The sequence below is a fragment of the Cinclus cinclus genome, chromosome 6, assembly GCF_963662255.1.
Source record: "Cinclus cinclus chromosome 6, bCinCin1.1, whole genome shotgun sequence".
Taxonomy (NCBI): domain Eukaryota; kingdom Metazoa; phylum Chordata; class Aves; order Passeriformes; family Cinclidae; genus Cinclus; species Cinclus cinclus.
Genome location: NC_085051.1, coordinates 27,334,233 through 27,356,634, shown reverse-complemented (window position 1 = coordinate 27,356,634; position 22,402 = coordinate 27,334,233). Strand labels below are relative to the sequence as shown.

The window sequence follows — 22,402 nt, the reverse complement described above, 5'->3', positions numbered from 1 at the left end:
AACACTTTCACAAGTCACTTCCAAGACTATGTATTGTCCTTCTCAATGAAGGAGGTTTTCCTGATGTAAAATTTACCTTTCCTATTGTCAAGTTGAAATGATTTAATTTTTGTGACCTTTCTCCAGTGATTGCAGGAAACAGTTTTGCTTACTGGTTTTTTTACCGTGTTTTCATGTCTTGCTAGGTTTGTGGGGATTTTTCTTTTTAAGGACATAGTTCAGTTCCTTCAGCTATTTTATATCTCATACTTTTTTATTTTCCTGTCATTAAATGCTTTTGTTGTTTAAAACTTTGTGTAACGGTTGTGAAGAACCTAGTTGGAAATACCCTTCCCTATAAGTTAACAGTGATCTGTTGATTGATGCCCTTGGTCATCAGATAATTGCAAATCCACCTGAGATGTCATAAAGACTGCATTTCTTAATTAAGACAGTTACGTCAAAAACTTTACAAACACAATAATAGAATAGTTTGAGGTGGAAGGGACCTTTTAAACTTCATCTGGTCCAACCCCCTTTGAAGAGCAGGAGCATCTTCAACTAGATCAGGTTGCTCAGAGCCCCATCCGACCTGACCATGAAAGTTTCCAGGGATGGGACATCTACAATGTGTGTATTGGTTCCATCTTATTTATTGGACTGTTAATTATATCAAAGATAAGTTCAGTGAGTGAACTTTCAGTTTTTATGATGTGCACTCCTGGTTTTTAAAAAACAAGTGCCTGTGTTCCGAGTTTATTGATTCAAAACACATTTTTGAAACAAAGTAAATTACCTGAAGAACTTTAATGCATTTACTTCTCACTTCAATCATCCATTTCAGCCTTTGGATTCTGTGAGTACAAAGAGCCAGATTCTACCCTACGAGCACTCAGACTACTCCATGACCTCCAGATTGGAGAGAAGAAGCTGCTGGTCAAAGTTGATGCAAAGACAAAGGCTCAGCTAGATGAATGGAAAGCAAAGAAAAAGGCATCTAATGGGGTATGTATATAATGTGTGGTTTTCATTCTTTTAGTAGAATGTCAGTGTAATGTTACTTGCTACATCAGATGGTGAGCATGTCTCAGTTTCTACTCCTTTCTGTGTCTTTAATTCCTTTTAGGATTTTGCCAGAATCACATTAGTTAGTCTGAAGATATGTTGAAAGGCAGAGAAGTGTAAGCTCTTAATTCTATAGTGTTTGAATTTATCTGCAAACTACAACTACATTTCTAGAATCAATTCTGTAATTTATTATAAAGTATAGTAATAGATGATATATTTTGATTCTGTTGCTTCATTTTTGTGTAGAAACTCTTGGAAGTGCTTAAACCCTAGAAGAAGTTACTCTGTCAATCTGTAAATTTGCTGTCTGAGGGGAATGGAGGTTTCATTCCCCTCCACTGATGATCTTTTGGAACAAATCAATGAAAAGGAAAGAAGTAGATCATTCAGTAGAAGAGACAGGTATCAGGCAGTGGGTCACTTTCAGACATGTAGTAGATGGGAAAATTGCTTTTGTTGTATCCCTTTCTGAAGTTAAGGATCTGTTCTGGAATAATTGCAGATATTTGGTATGTTGAATTCTTATTGAGATGCAAAGATACTTAATTGCCAACTTTGCATTGAAGTTAACTGTGTCTCTTTCTCTGCTGAAATAGTGTATTTCAACCCCAATCAAGTTGGGCTTTGTGTCTTAATTCCTAAAGTTTTGCATGTGCCTGAAGATATCACTTAAAACAATTTTTTCTGTAAAATCAAAGTGAGAAGAGGCTCTTTTTCAGAGAACTAAAAATGCTAATCATGCTGTAGCAAGTAAATTTTAAAAATTCCAGTTTGGATTTTTTCTTAAATGTATGTAGACAGTTGTGGAAACACAGATACTTTTTCATTTTACCTAACCAGAAGTAGAGGCATAATGATGACTTGAAGTACTTGACATGTTTTTGACTGGATACCTTGTGTTTGTGATGAAATACAATGGCTTAGTAAAGCAGAGTGCTATCTTTGTGAGGTTCGAGTGCAGTACTGTACTAGCTCTTAGCCTAGATAAGGGCTTGATTGGATTGCCTTTTCATTCTGTACTTCCTTGTTTCATGTTGGCATCACCTGTGATACTGCGCTTCACAGCTGATGTTGCAAACAAGCTTGAAGTATTTCTGGAGTTCTGTACATCTCTCATTAATTTTGTTTTCTGTGAGCCCCTGTGAGTTACAGTCAGTCTGGGGGGATTGATTGTAATATAGCAGAGGATACTGTTTCTGGCTTTGGTGAAGGCAGCTGTATGAGCCCATTCTCGTGAACTGTAGAATGAGATTAACTCCATGTTTCTTGTTGGGTTTTACTGGATTTGGTTGGTTTTTTTGCTCTTTTTTTTGTGGTGGTGAAAAGAAGGGCTATGAATTGCTAAGGAGTATTGATGCAGTGACTTGTAATCAAACTGCTAGCAATTCCTTTCATACCATCACTGGTGTGCTGATGCCACTTGGATCCAAAAGTTTCAAATTTCCTTGAATATTTTGAAGAAAGAAATTGAACTTGTAAACTACAACACTATTTCATATGGAGACACACCAAGCAAACCTTTATCTGATTAGCTCCTCTCCCTGATCACTTCTCCCTGGATCTCTTCAATTCCATTCCCTGTCACTACCTTCTAGCTCTTTTCAGCCTGCTCCTCCTTGGCCTGGCAGCTTCTTCAGCTCCAACTGATTCCTCCCTTCCCCCTCATTCTTAGCTGCTGCTCCATCAGACCCTTCCCTCCCCCTCACTCCACCCACCACCTATCGTTTGACGGGATACCCAGCTGGATTCTCAGGTGAGATTCCGTTTTTCTAAAAGATTCAGGGGATCAAGAGTTGGGCTACCTTGCTCGGTGTGCAGATCATCATTCTACCCTTTCGTGTCTTGTTTTGTGAAGGGCACTTCTTTCTGTTCCTTTTCCTCCCTCCAAGGTTGAAAGGGGCAAAAAGATGAGGAACTGCAAAGTACATTATCAACAGTAATTAAAAAAATAGTTTGTTGTGCAAGGAATGTACTCCCTAATGATGTTTCTTTAATAGAGTCCTCCCATTTGAAGTTGCAGCTTGGAAGTTTTAGGTAGGCATTCATATTGCATGGCACTTAAGTAGAAGGCTTGGAGGAACTGCTGTTGAAGTGACTTGAAGTTCTGGAAGATAAAAGGCAAAACTTTTGACCAAAAGCTGCACTATAGTGATTACCTTTCTGGGACTGTGTGGGTGCTCTTTCTTTTCCTGTCTACTGCCTTAATCACCACTTTTCTGTTCTATTATGTTATTTTATTATGCAATCCTACACTTGCTTTCTGTAGCCATTCCATAAAACTGTGCAACAAACTGGGGTATTGCCAGTGTGAAAAGGTCTGACTAATATAATGCAATTGATAATTACTTGTATTTTTAGGTGGTTTGGTTTTCATGTGATGAGTTGTTTTGTTGGAGTTTTTTGTATGGGTTTGTTAATTTTTTTTTATTGTTTGGGGTTTTGCTTTTTTATAGTAAATACTGCAGGGGCATGAATGTGATGATGAAAGGTGAACTTTTGATAAAATCACTATTGTGCTCAATTTGTTAAGTCCTGTTACTTTGCCATTTTTCCTTAGAACTCCAGACCAGAGACAACAAATGATGATGAGGAAGCACTGGATGAGGAAACAAAGAGAAGAGATCAGATAATTAAAGGGGCCATTGAAGTCTTAATACGAGAATATTCCAGCGAGCTCAATGCCCCCTCCCAGGAATCTGACTCTCACCCCAGGAAGAAGAAAAAGGAAAAGAAGGAGGACGTATGTGTTTTGATTTTGGACAAAACAGATTTTTTTTTCTTCAACTCACCTTTATATAATGGCCAAACCTTGTGCAAATACTTTAAACCTAAACTTCTGATGAGAAAACAAATCAACAAGCATTGATGTCAGCAGCAGTTTCTTTTTTTCTTTTTTTCTTTTTTTTACCTTTTTCGAGCTGAAAGCTAGTCAGTTATAGACACCTTCCCTTCAGCATATTTTAGGCATTTAAGCACGTTAACTTCTTGGAACATCAGGTTTGAATCTGGGCAGGACTGAACCAACCTTTCATCCCTCTGAAGGTTGAAATACTGAATTTAGTGCAGTTTAATCTGTATGTGCATGTAGGGTTTTTCAGATAACTTAAAAAACAACTGTAAAGAGTTCCTGCATACCATCCACTTCCAGTGAAGGATGCCAGGGAACTATTGTAATGACACGAATTTGGTAGTTTTTAACAAAATTCTTCTCTCTGCTTTTAGTATGAATTCTTGTAGTGTGCCTTGATCCAACTGGTTGCAGCTGTCTACCCATATGTGGAAGCACTTCGTTAGTTGTGTATGTCCTTGAAGGGATCCTTCAGGGATGAAAGGCATATTGTAATCTTTCTGCCTTACAAAATCACTTTTAAACACGTCTCAATTTGGCTGGATTTAGTCAGCTGGCTTTCCTATCTTGTGCAATGCAAAAAAAAAACATGTTAAGCAGGAATGAATGTTCTGGTTTAGACCTGCTTCTGTGAATGACTTTTTTTATGGATTAAAACAAAATGGAGAAGGGGGAACAAGGATAAGCAAACTCAGACTTAGCTTTTCCAGCAAAGTTTCTACCCATGGGAAAATGGGCTTTCCCACCTACCATTCTGCGCCTTATATGAAAGAGATTGGAAAATTGTTTGACCAAGATTTTTGCCCACTTAAGTCTCTGCAAAGTACTTGTTCCAAGGCAATGATGCAGTTTCAAAAGCTTTTGGAGTTTAAATGTTGTGTAAGAAACATTTCCCTCAAGGGAGCAAGTCTGTCTTCCCACAACATTGTTAGTCATGGCCAACCTGAGGTATAAAAGTGCTGAGCTGAGAATTTGTTTTTCTTTCCTCTCCCTCCCTTTGGGAGAAGATGTTTTCTTTGATGACAATTTGCAAATGAGTCACTGTCTAATGCTATCAGCTGTATATTTTTGTTACAAGCACTGTTACAATGTGTATTGTCCTATGGGTAAATATACATATATATGGCCATGAATAATGCCAGGTAGTTAAACGCTGTTAGAGACCTTTGCAGTTGTGAAGAGCTGGGTGCTGAGTATGTCCCTGTGACAGAGCGATATTCTCTTAGCTCTGTGTTGTGTAGAACTCTGCTAATCTGAGCTAGTCAAGTAGCCAAATAAGCTCTTTTAAAATATGCAGCATTTGTGGGTTGAAATTGCACCCCATCGTCCTTTCCGTACTGGGAAGGAAGACAAGAAACTTGGAAGTTGCCATCTTTGGGCTGTGTGGATAGAAGTGGGAGTGAAGAGATGGTACTAGCTTGTTGTTCTCTTGTCCATAAAGGAGAGGGGAGAGGAAGACTGTTGAGGGTGGGGGAGGAAAGGGAAGGTGGATGCAGATATATTGTGGGGGTGGTGAGGGGGGTATGGAAACTCACCAGCTTTGGGGCTGTTGTCCCCCAAAGCACTTGGTGTGGAGGTGACTCCAGCTGGTGTTAGCAGCAGAGTGTTAGTTCTTTTGGGTGAAGGCATGACTGCTGTGGGGGAGTTGAAAATGTGTGCGGGGAGCTGAGAGTGAGTGGAATCTGGTTTTCAATTTCAAGCACGGGGGAACCTCGCTAATTCGCACTAACTATAAGAGCAGGTGCAATCTACCAAATTCTGCGAATTAGCGAGTAAATAAAATCAAGACATACCCACTTCAAATATATTTATTTTGGCAAGTGTAGCTTAGCCTTGTTTCTGCTGATACTATAGAGTACTAATATCCTGTAGTACGCTTGTAATTCAGTGAAGTCTTACTAACATGAGACGTCACTATGTGTTTTTAAGTAGTTCAGCAAAGGGAGAATTAGCGAGGTTCTTCTGTAACTTTGTTGAATCAAAGAAATGAGATCACAGCAATACAATATTGCTTTGTAGTACAAACATACAAAACATTGTTTTTCAGAGTAGTATGCAATCTATTTTTAAAAAAAAAAATCTCCGTGGATTTTTCCGCAGATTTTCCGCAGATTTCCAGTGGCCCCACTGATACCTTATCCACTCATCACCAAGGTTCGTTTACATTGTAGGTTTTGACAATGACTATGTTTACTGCTAGTTGTCAGATTTGTGACTCTTGTCCATCTGATTTTTTTTTTTTCCACTCATTAACATCAGACTGTCAGGTTTGGTACTGCAGAAGGACTTTATTTATCTCTTGCAAGACTGGTTGAAAACTTCTAACCTTCAGCTTTTCTCTTGTTCTCCTGTGTTTGTACAGATGGCTGTTAATGCTTTTACTCCTGTCCCCCTTGTTTTTTAGGAGGATATAAATGCTATAGAAATGGAGGAAGACAAAAGAGACCTGATATCAAGAGAGATCAGTAAATTCAGAGACACACACAAGGTAGTATTCTTGTTTTTGCACTTGATACAAATTAGGCTTTTTCAAAATCCAAAAAAACCACTATTATAAAATTTAGCAGTACATTGCAATATCACTTAAAATTGTGTTTATATTAGGTTTAATATACATATAGTGCTTTACAAGTCAGAAAAAGATAGTTGCCACGTTAAAGTGGCCCGTGACATCTTTATGCTAAGACTTTGATTGCTGCAGAGTATTTTTCAGTCTTCTCACTTCAGCATGAATAAAGGCAGCTTAAGTTGCTACACATACATTAAGTCAAGATATTTGTAAGTGAAGGCTAAACGGGGCTGCATTATAAGACATACACTTGAGTGTGTTTCTCTAGGTAGATTTGTAACATTATCCAAGATTTTTGAAGAGATGAAACGTGAATTAAATTAAAGTATTTTATTTTAGTAGTTCTAAGTTAAGAGTGGGGGAAGATGAAAACTAGGTCAGTGGTTACCAGACTTACCAAACTTTAGATGCATGGAAGAACTGTAAATTCCCATAAAGCTAATCTATTCATTGACCCCCACCATTATGATAGAGATCATATGGTGACTAATGCAAGATGAAACTCACAGCTTGGAAAGTAACATGGAATAGGATGTAAGTATGAGTTTCTGTTTTTTATTATACTTATGGATGCCCCCTCAGAAAAATATGCAAAGGGGTAACTGGCTTGGAAATGTTTGTGCACATCAAGTCCCACCCCAGGGTCCCCACGTACAGAAGTTTCCACTAATGGTAGTGCATACGTGAATGTTTCTGCTTTGGAAAATGATACTTGCGGATCAGAGAGCACAGCTATGCATGTGATGTTCTTATTTTAATGTTTAGATTAAAGCTGGTGTTAATTTTTCCCCAATGAGATTGGAGTGGTCCTTGGCCTAGGGAAGTATCAAAAAGCTGCTCTTTTGAGCACCTACTTTTCTTTCAAAATACCTCCAAATCAACATTAAGGAAAATGTTGAAGATACAGGAAGGCGAAGTGTGCCCGTGTTGTTCAGCTTTACCACATGCAGTCACTGGGGATGGTACCAGGTTTTCATGCAACCGTATCAATATGAACACAGGTGACTACATGTTATTGTATGTACATGTTTTCAGTTTTTCTCTTGACTAAAGTTGTTCAAGATAGAAACCTGGGGGAAAAAAATTCTGGAGAAGCTCAGCAATTGAATGTGAAACTGGTTAGTGGTGAAACTTCAGTAGAATAATGTTCAATTCCAAGCCCCGAGTTGTTACTGATACTAAAATGCAAACAAGTAAGACTTCTATTTAAATTGCAAACAAAACAAACAAAAAACAAGCTTCAGTGTTTCAGAAGCTGTTGGGCATTTCACTGCCCTTGATTTGTACTGGGGGGGCTGTTTTGGGTTTATTAACATTAAAAACCAACTGGAAGTAGTCATTGTGTATATTGGATATGTTTAAAAGGGGCTGTTGAATCCTTAACAGCGGGCTAGTGAGCACAGTGAACCTTTGCATGTTTTTGGTATGAGTTTATAAACAATAACGACAGACTGTCAGGGTGTCAGCATTGCAGGGGGCGTCCATTTACAGCACGGACGAGTCTGAAGAGAGCTCAAGGTAAGATTTATAATTCTTCTACCTGTTCATTTCTGTTCATTACTTCAGTTTATCTGATACTGTTCCCATCCCATTGCCTTGTCAGGTCCTTTTATTTAGGTTTACAGAAGTTGTCTGAGGTCAGATTTTGATTACAAAATAAACCAGTTTATTTGTTCAATTGGATTTTAAGAAAGTGGACTAAGGAAAGGATATTAATATACCAAAAGTTGTGTGTGTGTATTTACACTTCTGTGAATATATTTTTAATAAAAGAAAGAAACCCACTCTCTTGAGAAATCTCACTATAAACAAAGTTTTTGAGAGTGGTAAAAAAGTAGGAGTTCAGCTACTAAAAGAAATTTCTATTGGAACATCTAAGATAACCTGTAAGTATCAACCACTTCAGTATGTAAACTTTCTTTAAAAGTATATGAAATTTGAGGTAAGTTGAAAGTTGACAACCTATTTTACCATTTGACCCTGCTGAGGTTTAGCACTGTAAAGCTCCTGGACAATACAGTTCTTAGAAATTAGTTTTTCAGCCCAGTGTATATTACAGGATCTAAGTTTTATTTTTTTCACATCAGTTTTCTACCAGTTCCTACCATTTTTAGTCCCTTCTTCCTTTCGTGATTTCAATGTATCCAACATGGGTTTGCCTGTATTGTGTTATCAATGCAGCATAGTTTCACTGGATACATTAATCACTAGTGAATTAGCTTTATTTCTGTAATTCTTTGTTGGTTCTCTGGTCCCTGTGCCTATGGCAGAAGAACACTAATCAGGTAAGATTGCTTTTTAAAGTTGTCTTAAATGCTTTGTTTAAAAGAAAAGAACAAAAACCACAAACCAGAGAAAATGCTATTTCATTGTTCCAGTTTTAAATTTCATTTTAGTGTTGGTAAACGTGGAGCCAAAGGGGATAAACCTGTTTATTCTGCTCAATATTTGTTCAAAAAGTGGTATTCTTGCATCCATCAGGTTGAAATTTGGTATATTTGGTTGTTATTTGGTATATTTGTGAACCGTGTACTTGCTCTTCCTCCCAGAAGCATAGCTAATAGGCAAGGTTAATCCAGTGTTGGCGGTCCATGTCCTAGCACAGCATCTGTAAGTTAACACATAACAATTGCTTCCAAGGATGGATTTATCTATCATTCTGTTGATGTATTTTCTATTGTTTTATAGGAATTCTGGTCATAAGAACTGTTTCTATATGAAAAATTGGCAATTTTATACAATTTTTAGTAAAACTGTAGCAGGTAACCTTTAGTTTCTGTGTTTCAAAAGAGCTATTTCCAACCTTTTTTAACTGTCTCCATCTTGCAGTGGTGGAAGTTAAGATTCCATTCTGCAGAGTTCAGTTCTTACCAGTGAACATTTAGAACTTTTTTAGGGAGGGAAAAGGGGAAAAGTGACAGTTCTCTTAATTGTTTAACCACATGCACCATGTGTAAGTGGATATATTTCTTCACCTGAGTTTTCATCTAGGATGGTTTTGGTGTGCCAAGACTTTTTGGGAAACAACTCACTGTCCCAGTAAGCATTCCACTGAAATATATTTTCCTAATTGAACAGAGTTAATTTTATCAGCTGGAAGTTCACTTTACTTGTACCCAACTGGCTTATAAGGCCAGTGGAATTTGAGTTCCACCTGAGTCATGACTGCTGGTGCACTCTGAATGTGCAGTTTAGTCAGCTCATAATACAAGGCCAGCCCTACTCTGCTAAGGTTGGAGATTGCTGGTCTGTGTAGACCTGTGCTTTTGCACGAAACTTAGTCTTGTGATTGATGCATTTTGATTCCATACTTATTAGTTCCAAAAAATACCCACCAAGCCCTATTTCATATTTTAAAATTAGTGGCGGTTTTGGTATTTCCATTACCAGCCTTGTGTGTTGCGTCGGGAATATTCAGTTTGTGTAAATACAAAATTAACTATGAAAGTTCTCTTGTTGGTTTTTAGAAACTGGAGGAGGAAAAAGGCAAAAAGGAGAAAGAAAGACAGGAAATTGAAAAAGAACGCAGAGAAAGAGAAAGGGAACGGGAGCGTGAACGAGAAAGGAGGGAGCGTGAAAGAGAGAGGGAACGTGAACGAGAGAAGGAGAAGGAACGGGAGCGTGAACGGGAGCGAGATAGGGACCGTGACCGAACTAAGGACCGAGACAGAGACCGCGAACGAGACAGAGACCGTGACAGAGATCGTGAAAGGAGTTCAGATCGCAACAAGGATCGGAGCAGATCAAGGTAAGTGTCCTTCAGTTGCTCTTTATTTCACTTTTTCTTAGTGCTTTTCTTAGTGCTGTTTACTAAATGCATATAGTTCAGTAGATTAGCTGCCATTCAAAAGAGATTGATCCTTGTGGGAGATCAGAGAAACAGCAGGGAGTTCAAACTGGGAGAATACTTGATTTCTGCCGCAGCGAAAGAATACAAAAACTGCAATATGCAGTAAGAAACTCTCCAATTATGATTTAAGCATACTGGTTTTATCTCAAATATCCCCTGATTTTCATTATTAGCTTTGTTTCCACTTAAGGTTATCTTGTGGTATTCTTTTAGCTTAAGCGGGTTTTATTATTTCCTTTTTTTACATGGTGGGCTTCTTGGTTGGATTTTGGGGACTTCTTTTCACTTGGTTTGGTTGGGTTTTTTGTTTGGATTGTGAGTTTTTTAAGTAAAAGCAAGGAGATTACGCTTTCAAGTTGTAATCAATCATATCATATCCCAAGTGCTGCTTTCACACTAAATCATCTTGTGAGAAGTGTTAAAATTGTCTGTAAGTCACATAATCATGGAAGATTTATTAAGGATACCCTTCACTTCTGGTGGTTTTGGATGTGGAGAACTGCTAACACAGTCCAATAAGATTGCCGTATGCTCATGCTTATTTTCCATAGGTATTGCTATTTAATGGTTAGTGTTCAAACAACTACTTTTAGTGGGTTTTTGGATACCCATCGGTAAGTATTGGTTTTATGTCCATTTCTATACCAGCTAATCACCTTCTACAACTGCAGAAGAAAAATGACCTCTTAAGATGCTATTAATCATTTGATTGGATGGAGAGAGAGGCTCTGTACTGAAAATTGGGGTTTTTTTCTTCCTTCAGAGAAAAAAGCAGAGACAGGGAAAGAGAGCGAGAACGTGAGAGGGAAAGAGAACGAGAACGCGAGAGGGAACGGGAGAGAGAGCGGGAACGGGAGAGAGAACGGGAAAGAGAGCGGGAAAAGGATAAGAAGAGAGACCGAGAAGAAGATGAAGAAGATGCCTATGAACGACGAAAATTGGAGAGGAAACTTCGTGAAAAGGAAGCTGCATATCAAGAGGTAGGTTGAAATTTTTAAGGTTCTTTGCGAAAATGATTCTGAGAGTTAATAACAAGTCCTCTGGTAGGAAATACATCATTCTCCTTTTCCTAAGTAATGTTTTTAATATTTTGAGCATATGAGCTGGGGCAGAATATGTCAGTCTCTGTCAAAAAAGACTTCATTCTGATGCTTTAAATTAAAATTATGCAAATTATTTATAGTACAGTTATTTTAAACAGCAATCCAAACTAACTTTGAAGTAGTACTGCTGTTCTTAATGTTTGTGAGGATTGAAGTGTATTTTCTGCTGTTGCAGCGTCTTAAAAACTGGGAAATCAGAGAACGAAAAAAAAGTCGAGAATATGAAAAGGAGGCTGAGAGGGAAGAAGAAAGAAGACGGGAAATGGTAAGGCTTGTAGTTTGACATACAATTTTCCCTGCCTTGTTCTCTTGGTCCAATTTAGAATGGAATAGTCTACTGTTACAGTTATGCATAGTAATAGAGCTCTCATTTTGTTTAAAAGGCCATGTATGTTTTTATATCCAAAAAATCCCCAGTTAACAGACTTGAAGCAGAAGATGTCTAGTAAATGGGAGTACTATTTAGTCTGAAAAACAAAGCGTAGTGGTTTGGTCTTGTGAAGGCAGAAGAGCGAGAAGTAGGCAGCTGCAAAATGCTGTGGTCTGATCATCCCACACTGTTACATCTGCAGCTTGTGTCAGATTCATGACAAAACCTACTGTGTTTTCTATATCATGCAGGTGGAACTAGACCTGTTTTTTTAACTTCCAACCTGTTCGTATGCCCAAACCTTTCATGTATATGAAATACATGTATATCATACATGAGATAGGATACAGTATTCTTTAATGTATCTAAGCACTTTATAAATGCCTGTCCTTAGCTCATTAGGTGTGAAATTATCACAGTTACCAATGTAACACTTGAGAGTTTTGTTGGAAAAGACATCTTTGGAAGACAGATAATCACGCAGTCTCATAGTTTTGTGCAAAAGCATACAGAAGTTATTTTAAGTTTTAGGGGTGTTATTTCACTTCATAGTTTCCCAGAAGAGAGAAGATGTTGAGAGGGTGAGTAGACAATGAGTTAGGAATTGCTTCAAAGCCATATATGCAAAGAGGGGGCAAGAGGATTATAAAACACATATTTTCATGGGGAATCCAGGTTTTCCCTCTAAATGCATGAGGGGGGAAAAATGTTTGAAATTGACTCGATGGTAGTTTCTGTTCCAAATCCTCCTGCATGCTGGCTTATGGATGGCAGTTGCATTGTTCCATTTTGTGATGAAATTACAACCATAATAATAATTTATTTCTCAAAGTCATTAGTACAGAAGTACATTACTGTTGATTTAAGGCTATTGCTTAAATACAGGTTAAAAGGTTCTAATTTAATTTTCCTTAAAGAACTGGGAGTTTGCCCCTTCATTTTATCAGAGGGGGAAAGAGTGTCTCCTCTCTCCCTTGCCCCCTACAGTGTTAGGCCTGCACATTAATGCCATTTAGGCCTGGCCATTAGTGCCACATGGTTTATATCAGTACCACAACAAGAGAGTGCTTGTCCTAGGAGTAGCTATCAGATTTGTTTCTGTGCATGACTGTCTAAAAAAAAGCTCTTGAAACAAAGCAGTACTGATAAAATAGACTAAGGCTGCCATGTTAAAATACCAGTAGCAGACTTAAAGGATTTGGAGAAAAGGAACTTTTGATCTTCATTATCTGTAATGTAAAACAAAAAACCCCACATATATATATATGTGTATGCACACACGCACAAATCAGTGACAGAATACCAGTGGACCCTCTGGATGCAATACCAAAACTTCCATTTTCTGTTTGGAAAACTCTGAATTTTTAGTTTAAAGCAGAGTATTTCTACAATTAACTTGCTAGTAACTTCAATAAATTTTTAACTCTTGGAAAGGAAACCAGAAATCATTATATAAGTTTTAATTCCTTGCAGGCAAAAGAAGCCAAACGGTTGAAAGAATTCTTAGAAGATTATGATGATGACAGAGATGATCCAAAATACTACAGGTATATCTTTGTATTCCTAACAAAAAAACACAGTTGTGTGATTTGTTGGCAGAGGCTTATGGTGTTTATATTTGATGGGTAATGTGATAATGTAAGGGTTAAAATTACCTAATTTTTTTTGGTGTCACTTCATAAGTGACAGAGGGAAAAGGGAAGCACCTTACTTCTACTGGTTAATGCTTGGGAGTAGCTGCTCATTCCTATCACTTTACTTTTGTGAGGCAGGGCAGAGATCAGTGTGATGTCAAAATAAGGTGCTGGGAGAAGGGAACAAGCATGCCTCTAAATAATCCATTGCAAAGTAGCTGTAAATAATACAAAGAACAAGCTTGTTTAATGTAAATGATTGGGAACATCCTTCAGCATGGCACTAACTAACATTTGCGTAAAACTAATTTAGCAGTAGTGGTTCTTGCCAAAAGCCTATAAATCTTGATTCTTTATCTAAAGAGATCAGCAGCCACATATTCTACTTCCGTTTAATGTGGTGGAGTAGATTCTCGACAGTAAGGTTGAGAAATGCTCTCTTAAGATTCTTCTGTTACAAAAACAGAGGCTGCCAGATGCTCTTATGAATCTTATTTTCATTTAGTGGGAGATGTACCACAATACAAGAAAAACTTCAAACAGATATAAGCACCTCATTGAAATGTTCTCTCAGTGAAAAAATATGTATCTTTTGTAGGGGTAGTGCTCTTCAGAAGAGGCTACGAGACAGGGAGAAAGAGATGGAAGCAGATGAACGAGATAGGAAAAGGGAAAAGGAGGAATTAGAAGAAATTAGACAGCGTCTTCTGGCTGAAGGACATCCAGATCCAGATGCAGAACTCCAGAGGGTGAGTTGCTGTTGGTCTGACAGGAAAATGAGTCCTTTGTATTCTGGTTGTAATGAGCAAAATTGTGTAAGAAGTCTGATATTTACTATGTTCTCTATTCACTTTTTCTTATAATGAAGTCCAGATAGGCAGTAAGAACAACTGAAACAAAAAAACTTTCCAGATCAACATCCAGATTTGATGCAGTCTGAAAGCAAATTTGAATTAATCAGTATTCCTTACAAGAATACCAGTAGTTGCATGTTATTTTTCTTGACTAACAGTCTTCTAAAGAGGAGGATCTTTAGATTATTTTTTGAACAGTACTGGTTTTGAGAGAGCTTCTATTTTTGCTAACTGTCTGTCTCATTGCAGATGGAGCAGGAGGCTGAGCGGCGTAGGCAGCCACAAATAAAACAAGAGCCAGAATCTGAGGAAGAAGAGGAAGACAAGGCAGAAAAAGAAGAAAAAAGAGAAGAGCCAGAGGAAGAGGAGGAGGAGCCTGAACAAAAGCCCTGCCTTAAACCAACTTTACGACCCATCAGTTCTGCTCCATCTGTTTCTTCTGCTAGTGGAAATGCAACTCCTAACACACCTGGTGATGAATCTCCCTGTGGCATTATTATCCCTCATGAAAATTCACCTGAACAACAGCAACTGGAGGAGCATCGGCCCAAAATCGGACTCAGCCTCAAACTGGGCAAGTTTATGGTTTATCTCAGTCTTCCATATGGGATCAAAATAAAAACTGTCAAGCTGAGTAGCCACGTGGTTTTCCAAATACATTGTATGGTTTGATGTACTTAGAGCAAGTAGTTGTTATGCAGATGCTGTGCTTGAGTTGACTTGTCCAGAAGATAGATTTTGTAGAGCTCTCTTCATCCAAAACCTTGAGGGCAAAAAAAGAAGGAAATTTTAGGCCTGTTCAAGGGCTAATTTTTGTAGGAATGTTCTGGGCTGGAATTGGTTATTTTCACATGCTTTTTTACCTTAATATATGTGTAAATATATCTTTCAAAACTGATTGCTACTTTTCATTGGTGTAGGTATATGTTAAATTAAAGGCAGTTCTTACATGTACCCTTCTAAAGAAAAAAAAATCAGATTTTTTTGTCTTTCCTTTAGAATATCACAATGAACTGATGACTGTTGTGAATGAAATTTGAGCCTGGAGTTTCTTAGTACTTTAGCAATTTCCATTTTTAAAAAAATAGTTCTGAGCAGCAGAACTAAGAACATTTGTATTCCAGAAGGTTTGTGTATTTATTATTTACAATTTTGATTAAGTTATGCCAGGCTGCACTTTGAGCTTACACTGTGTTATATCTTGAATGATGAGAGACTATATGGTATTAGGCTGATGGATGCTTTTCTTACGAGTTGCAACCTTTCACTTGTTGGGGCTCAACTATAGTCTTCCCTCAGAGAGAGTGCTAATTGGTTTCAGGGCAGAGAAGAAGACCCCATTTTCAAATGGGTCAGAGTCTTGAACAAACTGCAGTAAAGATCATTACCTCTTTTGCCACTTTTATAACAGAGTTTGAGAGATTAAAAGCCAATGCCAGGCATTCAGAGACATTTGTGTAGCATACAAATATTCCTTAAGTAATGGGGGAAGAGCAAACTAGTTTCAGTTACAGTTGATGAATATGTTACTCTGCCTTTTTATAGGTGCCTGCAACAGTCCTAATCAGCCCAATGCTGTAAAAAGGAAGAAACTTGCTGTGGATAGTGTTTTCAATAAATTTGATGATGAAGATAGTGACGATGTGCCCCGAAAAAGGAAACTCGTTCCCTTGGATTATGGAGAAGAAGATAAAAGCAATATCAAAGGCAGTGTCAATACAGAAGAAAAGCGCAAACACATTAAGAGTCTCATTGAGAAGATTCCCACAGCAAAACCAGAGCTCTTTGCTTATCCTCTCGACTGGTCAATTGTGGATTCAGTAAGTTGATTCACTTAACCATTTTTTAAAAGGCTTGATTTTTCCAAGTAAACATAATTGAATAGGAAAACAAGGTTAGTGGGACCCCAGTGGATTGGAGTATCATCATTAAGTGGAGTCAAACTTGAGTCCTCTATTTATTGTTCAGACATAATCCTTCTTCTGAAGTATGCTTTTTTATTTTTGTTTGGTCTTTCTCAAATGGCCACTATGAATTATCAAGAATTTTTATGGAGAGAGGAAAAAGATACTGTAAAAACATGTTTGAGTGGCTCTCAGAAATACTTGCAAATGCCAAATCTCTAAGGGTTATATAACTGATAGCAAAATGTATCTTCTGCTCAATAGCTGTTTGAGTCTTCTAGATGCCTATTGGGCACTTGTTGCACCAGAGTGAAATTTAAGGTAATTACTCATTTTGGTTTTGTGGGGTTTTTTTCCAGACACTAATGGAACGTCGAATTAGACCATGGATCAACAAGAAAATAATAGAATATATTGGTGAAGAAGAAGCCACACTAGTTGACTTTGTTTGCTCTAAGGTCTGTATCTTCTGCATTCTCTGTGAAGTTGGGGATTTGCTCCCTATTTAAGCTGCAACAGTGACTCCTGTGCTTATGTTTATAATGGCTTGTCGAGGCAAAGCAAGTCCTGGGAGTTTTGTGACAGTTGATTAGCAGAAAGTCAAAAGCAGAAGTTGAATATTTGCCATGCTTACATTATATACGGGTGTGTGTGTATATATATAAACAAATGGAACTCTATGGTATTGCAAGACATTTACTTGGTTCTGGAAAGAAAAATTAAATACTTAACAGGTAGATGAGAAATCCAGTTATTAGGAGTGATACAGGGAGAATTTTGCCTTTGTCTTTCCATTAGCAGCTTGTTGTTGAAGAAAGGGAAGCTTTTTCCTTAAATTAAGAAAACATAATTGAGATGTAAGAATAGCCAGCAAATACAGGACCTGTGAATCTCTGGAGCTTCCTGGAACTTGTTCCTCAGTAATTAGCCATGAACTAGTACTCACTATGATGGATTCTGACACAGTGTAATACTTACTTTTGCTGTGGCATTACTGGAACCTGATGAATTGCAAATACTTCTTGCATGTGCACAGCTTTCAGAATTCCTTGAATATAACTGGATTTTTTAAAAAAAATATATATAGAGTTTCTTCTATAGTTTTCAGTCTAAAAACATTTGTTTCTTTCAGGTTATGGCTCACAGCTCACCTCAGAGCATACTGGATGATGTAGCCATGGTAAGCAGAAATTCTGTAGCTGATATACATTCTACATTTTACTGAAGCTAAAAGTCAATCATGTGAAATAGCAAGAGTCTGTAAGAGAAAACATGTGTTAGATATGATTAAGCACATCATGCTAGCACAGGCAGTATTTTGCAGTTACAGCACCTAGTACAAATTACTGACCCCTATTCAGAATTTCTAAATATTCAGAAATGTGGAACAAAAACTTTTGTCCCTAAGAGTAGATGTCAAAATCAACAATAACAGAACTGTATCAGAAATGAAAATTTTTATTCCTTCTCTTTCTTATGAATAGATTTTTATTGGTGGTTTAGTGGGTCTCTTCCTAATTAATAAGCAAAAGGTGATTTTCTGTAGAAGAGAAAAAGCTCTTTATTGCCTGGTGTTGGAAGAGAGAAATTTTATGAATTAATGCTACTGTTCCACCATGTTTTCATACACTGAAAGGTGAATAAAAGCTAATTGTCCACTCTCTTCCTGTAAGGAAACTCGGAGGCAAAGTTGGTAGTAGCCACATGCATAATGCAAGGTGTTAGATTGTTCTAGTAGGTGACTTGGGGAACTTTACAGAGATTCTGTGGGCACTAAAAGTTCATGCAGATTTAAGAAAAGCCTAGATAATAAGTTCAGGGAAGAGAAATCCATTGAGGGTTTATTTAACAGATATCCAAGGAAGTTCCAAATGAAAATGAGCAGAGATTAGGAGTTAATTTAAGGGAAAATACCACGTGTGAATGTCCTGTTCTTACATTGTTTCCAAGCTTGCCATTTCTCTGCCTCATTCCAAACCACTTTTGGATACTAGTTTACTGATGCTTCTACCTCTAGGTGCTCAACAGCTTCACTATGCAAGTGTGTAGTTAGTGCCCGGTCAAGTCACCGATGCTGGACAGACAAACTCACCAGAGTTTGATTCAGTCCCTCTGTCAAAGACTTGTATTGTGCTATATCTGTTTTGTAGTTCTGATATATCTACAATTTGTCTTTATAACTGGAATGCATAATGTAAAAAATAATCTATAAAATGTCTATTTCCTACAGGTACTAGATGAAGAAGCTGAAGTTTTCATAGTCAAAATGTGGAGGTTGTTGATATATGAGACAGAAGCAAAGAAGATTGGCCTAGTGAAATAAAGCGCTCTCCTTGCTTCTAGGGTTCCATTTCAATTTTGGGCTTTTTTTTTTCCCCCCCCCCATTGTTCAGAGACTTTGAATTCTCTCTGTTCTCAGAGACTTGAGACCTGTATTTTTTTATGTAGAAAATGTGAATTTTTTTGTCCTCTGCTCTGAGGCCCCTTTTACCCTTCTCAGTTAGTTATCAAATCCTGCATTGGTTCTCTTTATAATACACGAGGTACAATTACCGGTATGTTTTATAAGCTGCAGCTACTGTACATGCTCTTTGGTAATTTTGTTATGTTACTCTGATTCTTGTAAATATTAAGAAAAAAAAAATCCCCTGTTTTGCAAAACATTTGCACTTAATGTGGAACTATATCAGTTACAGATGAAGACAAAGGATTTTACTGCAAGTTTATCAGTGTTTTTTTGGGAGCATACTTCCCCTTTTTTATTTAAAGAATGATGAAAATACAATTTAAAAATTAGTGTCTTGAGCTGTTTTCACAGAGCAGCTTTGTGTGTTCATTTGATCTCTTTATCTGACTGGAAAAAGAGTTCCTTCAAACTTCTCTTTCTAACGTGAACCAGTAGTAATCTTGGTACTTTGTTGCCCAGTAAGAATTACTAGTGAAGCTGGGAAGTTAGTCTCTTTCAGATGCTCTGCTTCTTTCCCAGAAAGTGCAAATCACAGGAAATTTTTTATTTGCTCAGTTAAAACAAGAGCAGGACCTAAATTCAGTGAGTGCTGTCTAATGTTTTTTTCTTCTGCTCAGTTTCATTGTAGCCCTTACCTATTAACCCTTCTGTCTCCAAAATAATCAGATGGCTTTTTTAAAAATAAATTCTTTTTTACAATTTTTTTTAAGTATTTAGAAACAAAATGCCCTGTTTGGATGTAACTCTCTCTGAAAAAAAAAAAAAAAAAAAAACCCATGAAAACGAAACCATAAGTTTTCAAACAAAGCTGAAATCTTGTTTTCATCCATACTGTTAAACTAGCCCTGACTTTTGTTTTCTACTGTATGCAGTCTGTTGTCCACAAAAAGAGGGTAATATTTTCCTGCCTTGTTTGTATGTTTTTTTTATAAATAGACTGATATGGTATAAATAATGACATGTACTGTAAACTGCATTTTTTTTTATCTCATACCTGGGTAAGAAGTCAAATCTATAATGTGCTGTGAGCTGTTTTGATTGCAGGAGGACTGTGTTCCAGGGAGCAAACGGTCTCAAAATTATTTTTAATTTTTGAAACACAATTCTCAATAGCAAAGAAATTAAGTAAAGGTGTTCCAGTATCTCTATATTGTATTTAACTGAAGGATACAGGTTGACCTGTTCAGAAAACATAACTGTGACCTTGAGTTGCTAGTTCTTTGTATCTGGAGAGGACACTTGAAAACACTGTTCTTAACAAATGGGATCGTGTAAAGGTTCCACCATGTAAATATTTCAGATATTAAAAATGTATATATTTGATTTAAGGGTTGAAATTCTTTTGGAGTCTTACACAGCATGCAATTGTATTTAACACTGCTTAATGAATCAAGTGTTCCCAAATTGGGGGGGTTAAAACTACCTTCTGCTTATATCAGGTGACCAGAAGCCTGAAAATATAGATGTGATCCCAGTATGTTCTTTCTCATCCCTGTGATACTACACTACACACTACCAAATGTCCTTTTTTAACTTGAAATTTAATGCTTGGATGTTACTTTCATGTTGTGCTTGAGTTTGCCTGAGAAAGTTTTGGTTTGCATGCTTACATGTTGCAATCTTCCTATTTTTTTCTGCAACTTGATGATTGCAGCCCTAAGAAATTACTTCCCTATACAGCTCTGCATCACCATTTACCAGAAAGTTTTCAAATTGTAAATATATTAAGAGCTTGCTCTGTTTGTAGCAAATTCAGAGAAGAGGGAGAGTGAACTTCACGAGTGCCTTTTGACCTGGTAAATGGCCATCTCTCTCATTAGTAGTTAAACAAGACAAATGTGACAAACACATTGTAATGCCACTGTGTAACAGTGCCCAACATCCTCATGCAGATTCTTCAGCGAAAGCTCAAGTTGTGAAACTTCAGTTTATTTCTGCCCTGAACTAAAGCTGTGTGTGCAATGGACATAAGCTTGTACTCCTCCTTTCCTAGGGAGACTGAAGGTGCCTGGATGAGAAAGACATGTAAACTTTTAAGCTGGAGTGTTAAATATCTAGGTAAATAAGTATATAGAATCATTGATAACATCAAAAAATCAGTTTCATGGAAGTTCAGGTTTTCTTCAGTAGTGGAAGAAAGGAATGTTTACTAGATGAACTCTGGTTTGGCTTACCAGCTTTTCCTCTTTCAGAATGCAAGTATAAAGTCACTTCTACTTTTGCCTCTTACTCAAAGTTTTGTTATGTCTCAGTGATACTGTATTTTGCATCAGTGATGCTGGGGAGTAGAACACAAGTTACGCACTGGTGAGCTTCTTAGTATAGAAAGTGACTTCTGTTTGGTGACTTCCAACATGGACTAACAGAATTATTTCAAATTTGGAAAATCTAGGGTAGAAAAAGCCTTCTTTGCCAATACTACAACACTTTATTGTCTGGATGTATGATTTAAAAACACTGTGTTATATTAGTGAATGCACAGATCAAGAGTATGCTCAGAATGAGATACACAGGTAAAGTATGGGTGTTGCCACCAGGTACTCAGTGCATCATGCCATAGTACAACCCATACTGTGAGGGAAAGTTACTCCAGAAGTTCCACACACTGTAGTGAAAAAAATACTAGTATTTACACAGTAGAACTCGATGTACTTGTTTATCTGAACCTGAACCTTACTGTGGAATAAGGCTTTATTTTGTGTAACTGCCATTTAATGTTTGGAATATGTGAGCATAAAATCTTAAGTATAATTTTTCATCATTAGTATGCACTATAAAGAAATGAGAAACAAGGAGCAAGTAAGATCTATTACCAATAATTATATATTTTTTTAGTCTTTTAAGTTGGTGAGAGTCTTTTTTTTGTCCTTACAGGATTTAAGCTGCTCACCTGCTAATTTGGTTTTTCTTATCCTGGCTGTTTCCTTCATTCTCTTTAATCAGGAACATGTACTTAAACAATGATCTAGCTAGATCATCATGGCTATAAATGCAGGCAGTGGAAAGGCCCTAAACAGTGAGTTTGGGTTTGTACTAACTCCTGTGTCTTGCTACTAATGCTTTCCTATTGCTGAGAGGGTCATGTTCTTATTAAGCAGGGTTGCTGGATTGCTGCTTGCATGAGTAGTGTTTTGGAAAGTGGATACACTGAAAACTGCTGTTGAGTTTTACATTACAATTGAATTACACTTATTCTATGCATAATCCAGTGTAGGAACATTGAGTACAGTCATGCAGTGTGAGCAGCATAAGATATTGTTAAATAGACATTTCATCATGGACCAAACTGATAATAGAAAATTGCTTGGTACAGCTGTATGCCCATGTTTGGTTGGTTGAGACTTTTTGTTTGGTTTAAATTTTAAATTACAAGTAGTTTTATTTGATTAATAGTTAGACATAACCTTCAGTCCTAAAATTACTTCTTTTAAATCCATTTCATATGCTTATGAGCTACTGAAATTCATTATTTGCATTGCAACACTTACATGACCTTTTAGGTGCAATGGATTTTCCTGTAGTGTAGTCAAATACTGAAATACAAGTGTTTTAAAGATGCAGAATTGCATGCTCCTTCAGATTTTACATTTTTTACATTCAGAGTGGTTATATATATCTTAGCATTTGCTATATGTTACCCAATTGATTATGCACTTGGAACGATGGATACTTCAAATATAGATGGCAAGGTAAGTTTCATATTTGGAATTGACTTTGTTTTTTTCCACTAACCGATCACAGCTCTACTTCGAGGCT

At 37.2% G+C, this 22,402-nt stretch overlaps 1 protein-coding gene across 2 annotated transcripts in view; it reads left to right on the top strand.

The window, feature by feature from the left end:
* Positions 1-19,969, top strand: part of RBM25 (RNA binding motif protein 25) — a 32,080-nt gene extending 12,111 nt beyond the window's left edge. Inside the window, exons 6-19 of one of the 2 annotated variants that reach the window (XM_062494261.1) lie at positions 824-984; positions 3,605-3,787; positions 5,996-6,049; positions 6,300-6,383; positions 9,932-10,212; positions 11,078-11,294; positions 11,593-11,682; positions 13,261-13,334; positions 14,020-14,170; positions 14,525-14,849; positions 15,821-16,095; positions 16,539-16,637; positions 17,312-17,359; positions 18,410-19,969. In XM_062494261.1, coding sequence (XP_062350245.1) covers positions 824-984; positions 3,605-3,787; positions 5,996-6,049; positions 6,300-6,383; positions 9,932-10,212; positions 11,078-11,294; positions 11,593-11,682; positions 13,261-13,334; positions 14,020-14,170; positions 14,525-14,849; positions 15,821-16,095; positions 16,539-16,637; positions 17,312-17,359; positions 18,410-18,502 — 2,135 coding nt within the window. In that variant the 3' untranslated portion in view covers positions 18,503-19,969. The remainder of the gene's footprint in view (positions 1-823; positions 985-3,604; positions 3,788-5,995; positions 6,050-6,299; positions 6,384-9,931; positions 10,213-11,077; positions 11,295-11,592; positions 11,683-13,260; positions 13,335-14,019; positions 14,171-14,524; positions 14,850-15,820; positions 16,096-16,538; positions 16,638-17,311; positions 17,360-18,409) is intronic. The other variant, XM_062494262.1, reaches the window with a different exon arrangement.
* The last annotated feature ends 2,433 nt before the right edge of the window (positions 19,970-22,402 follow it).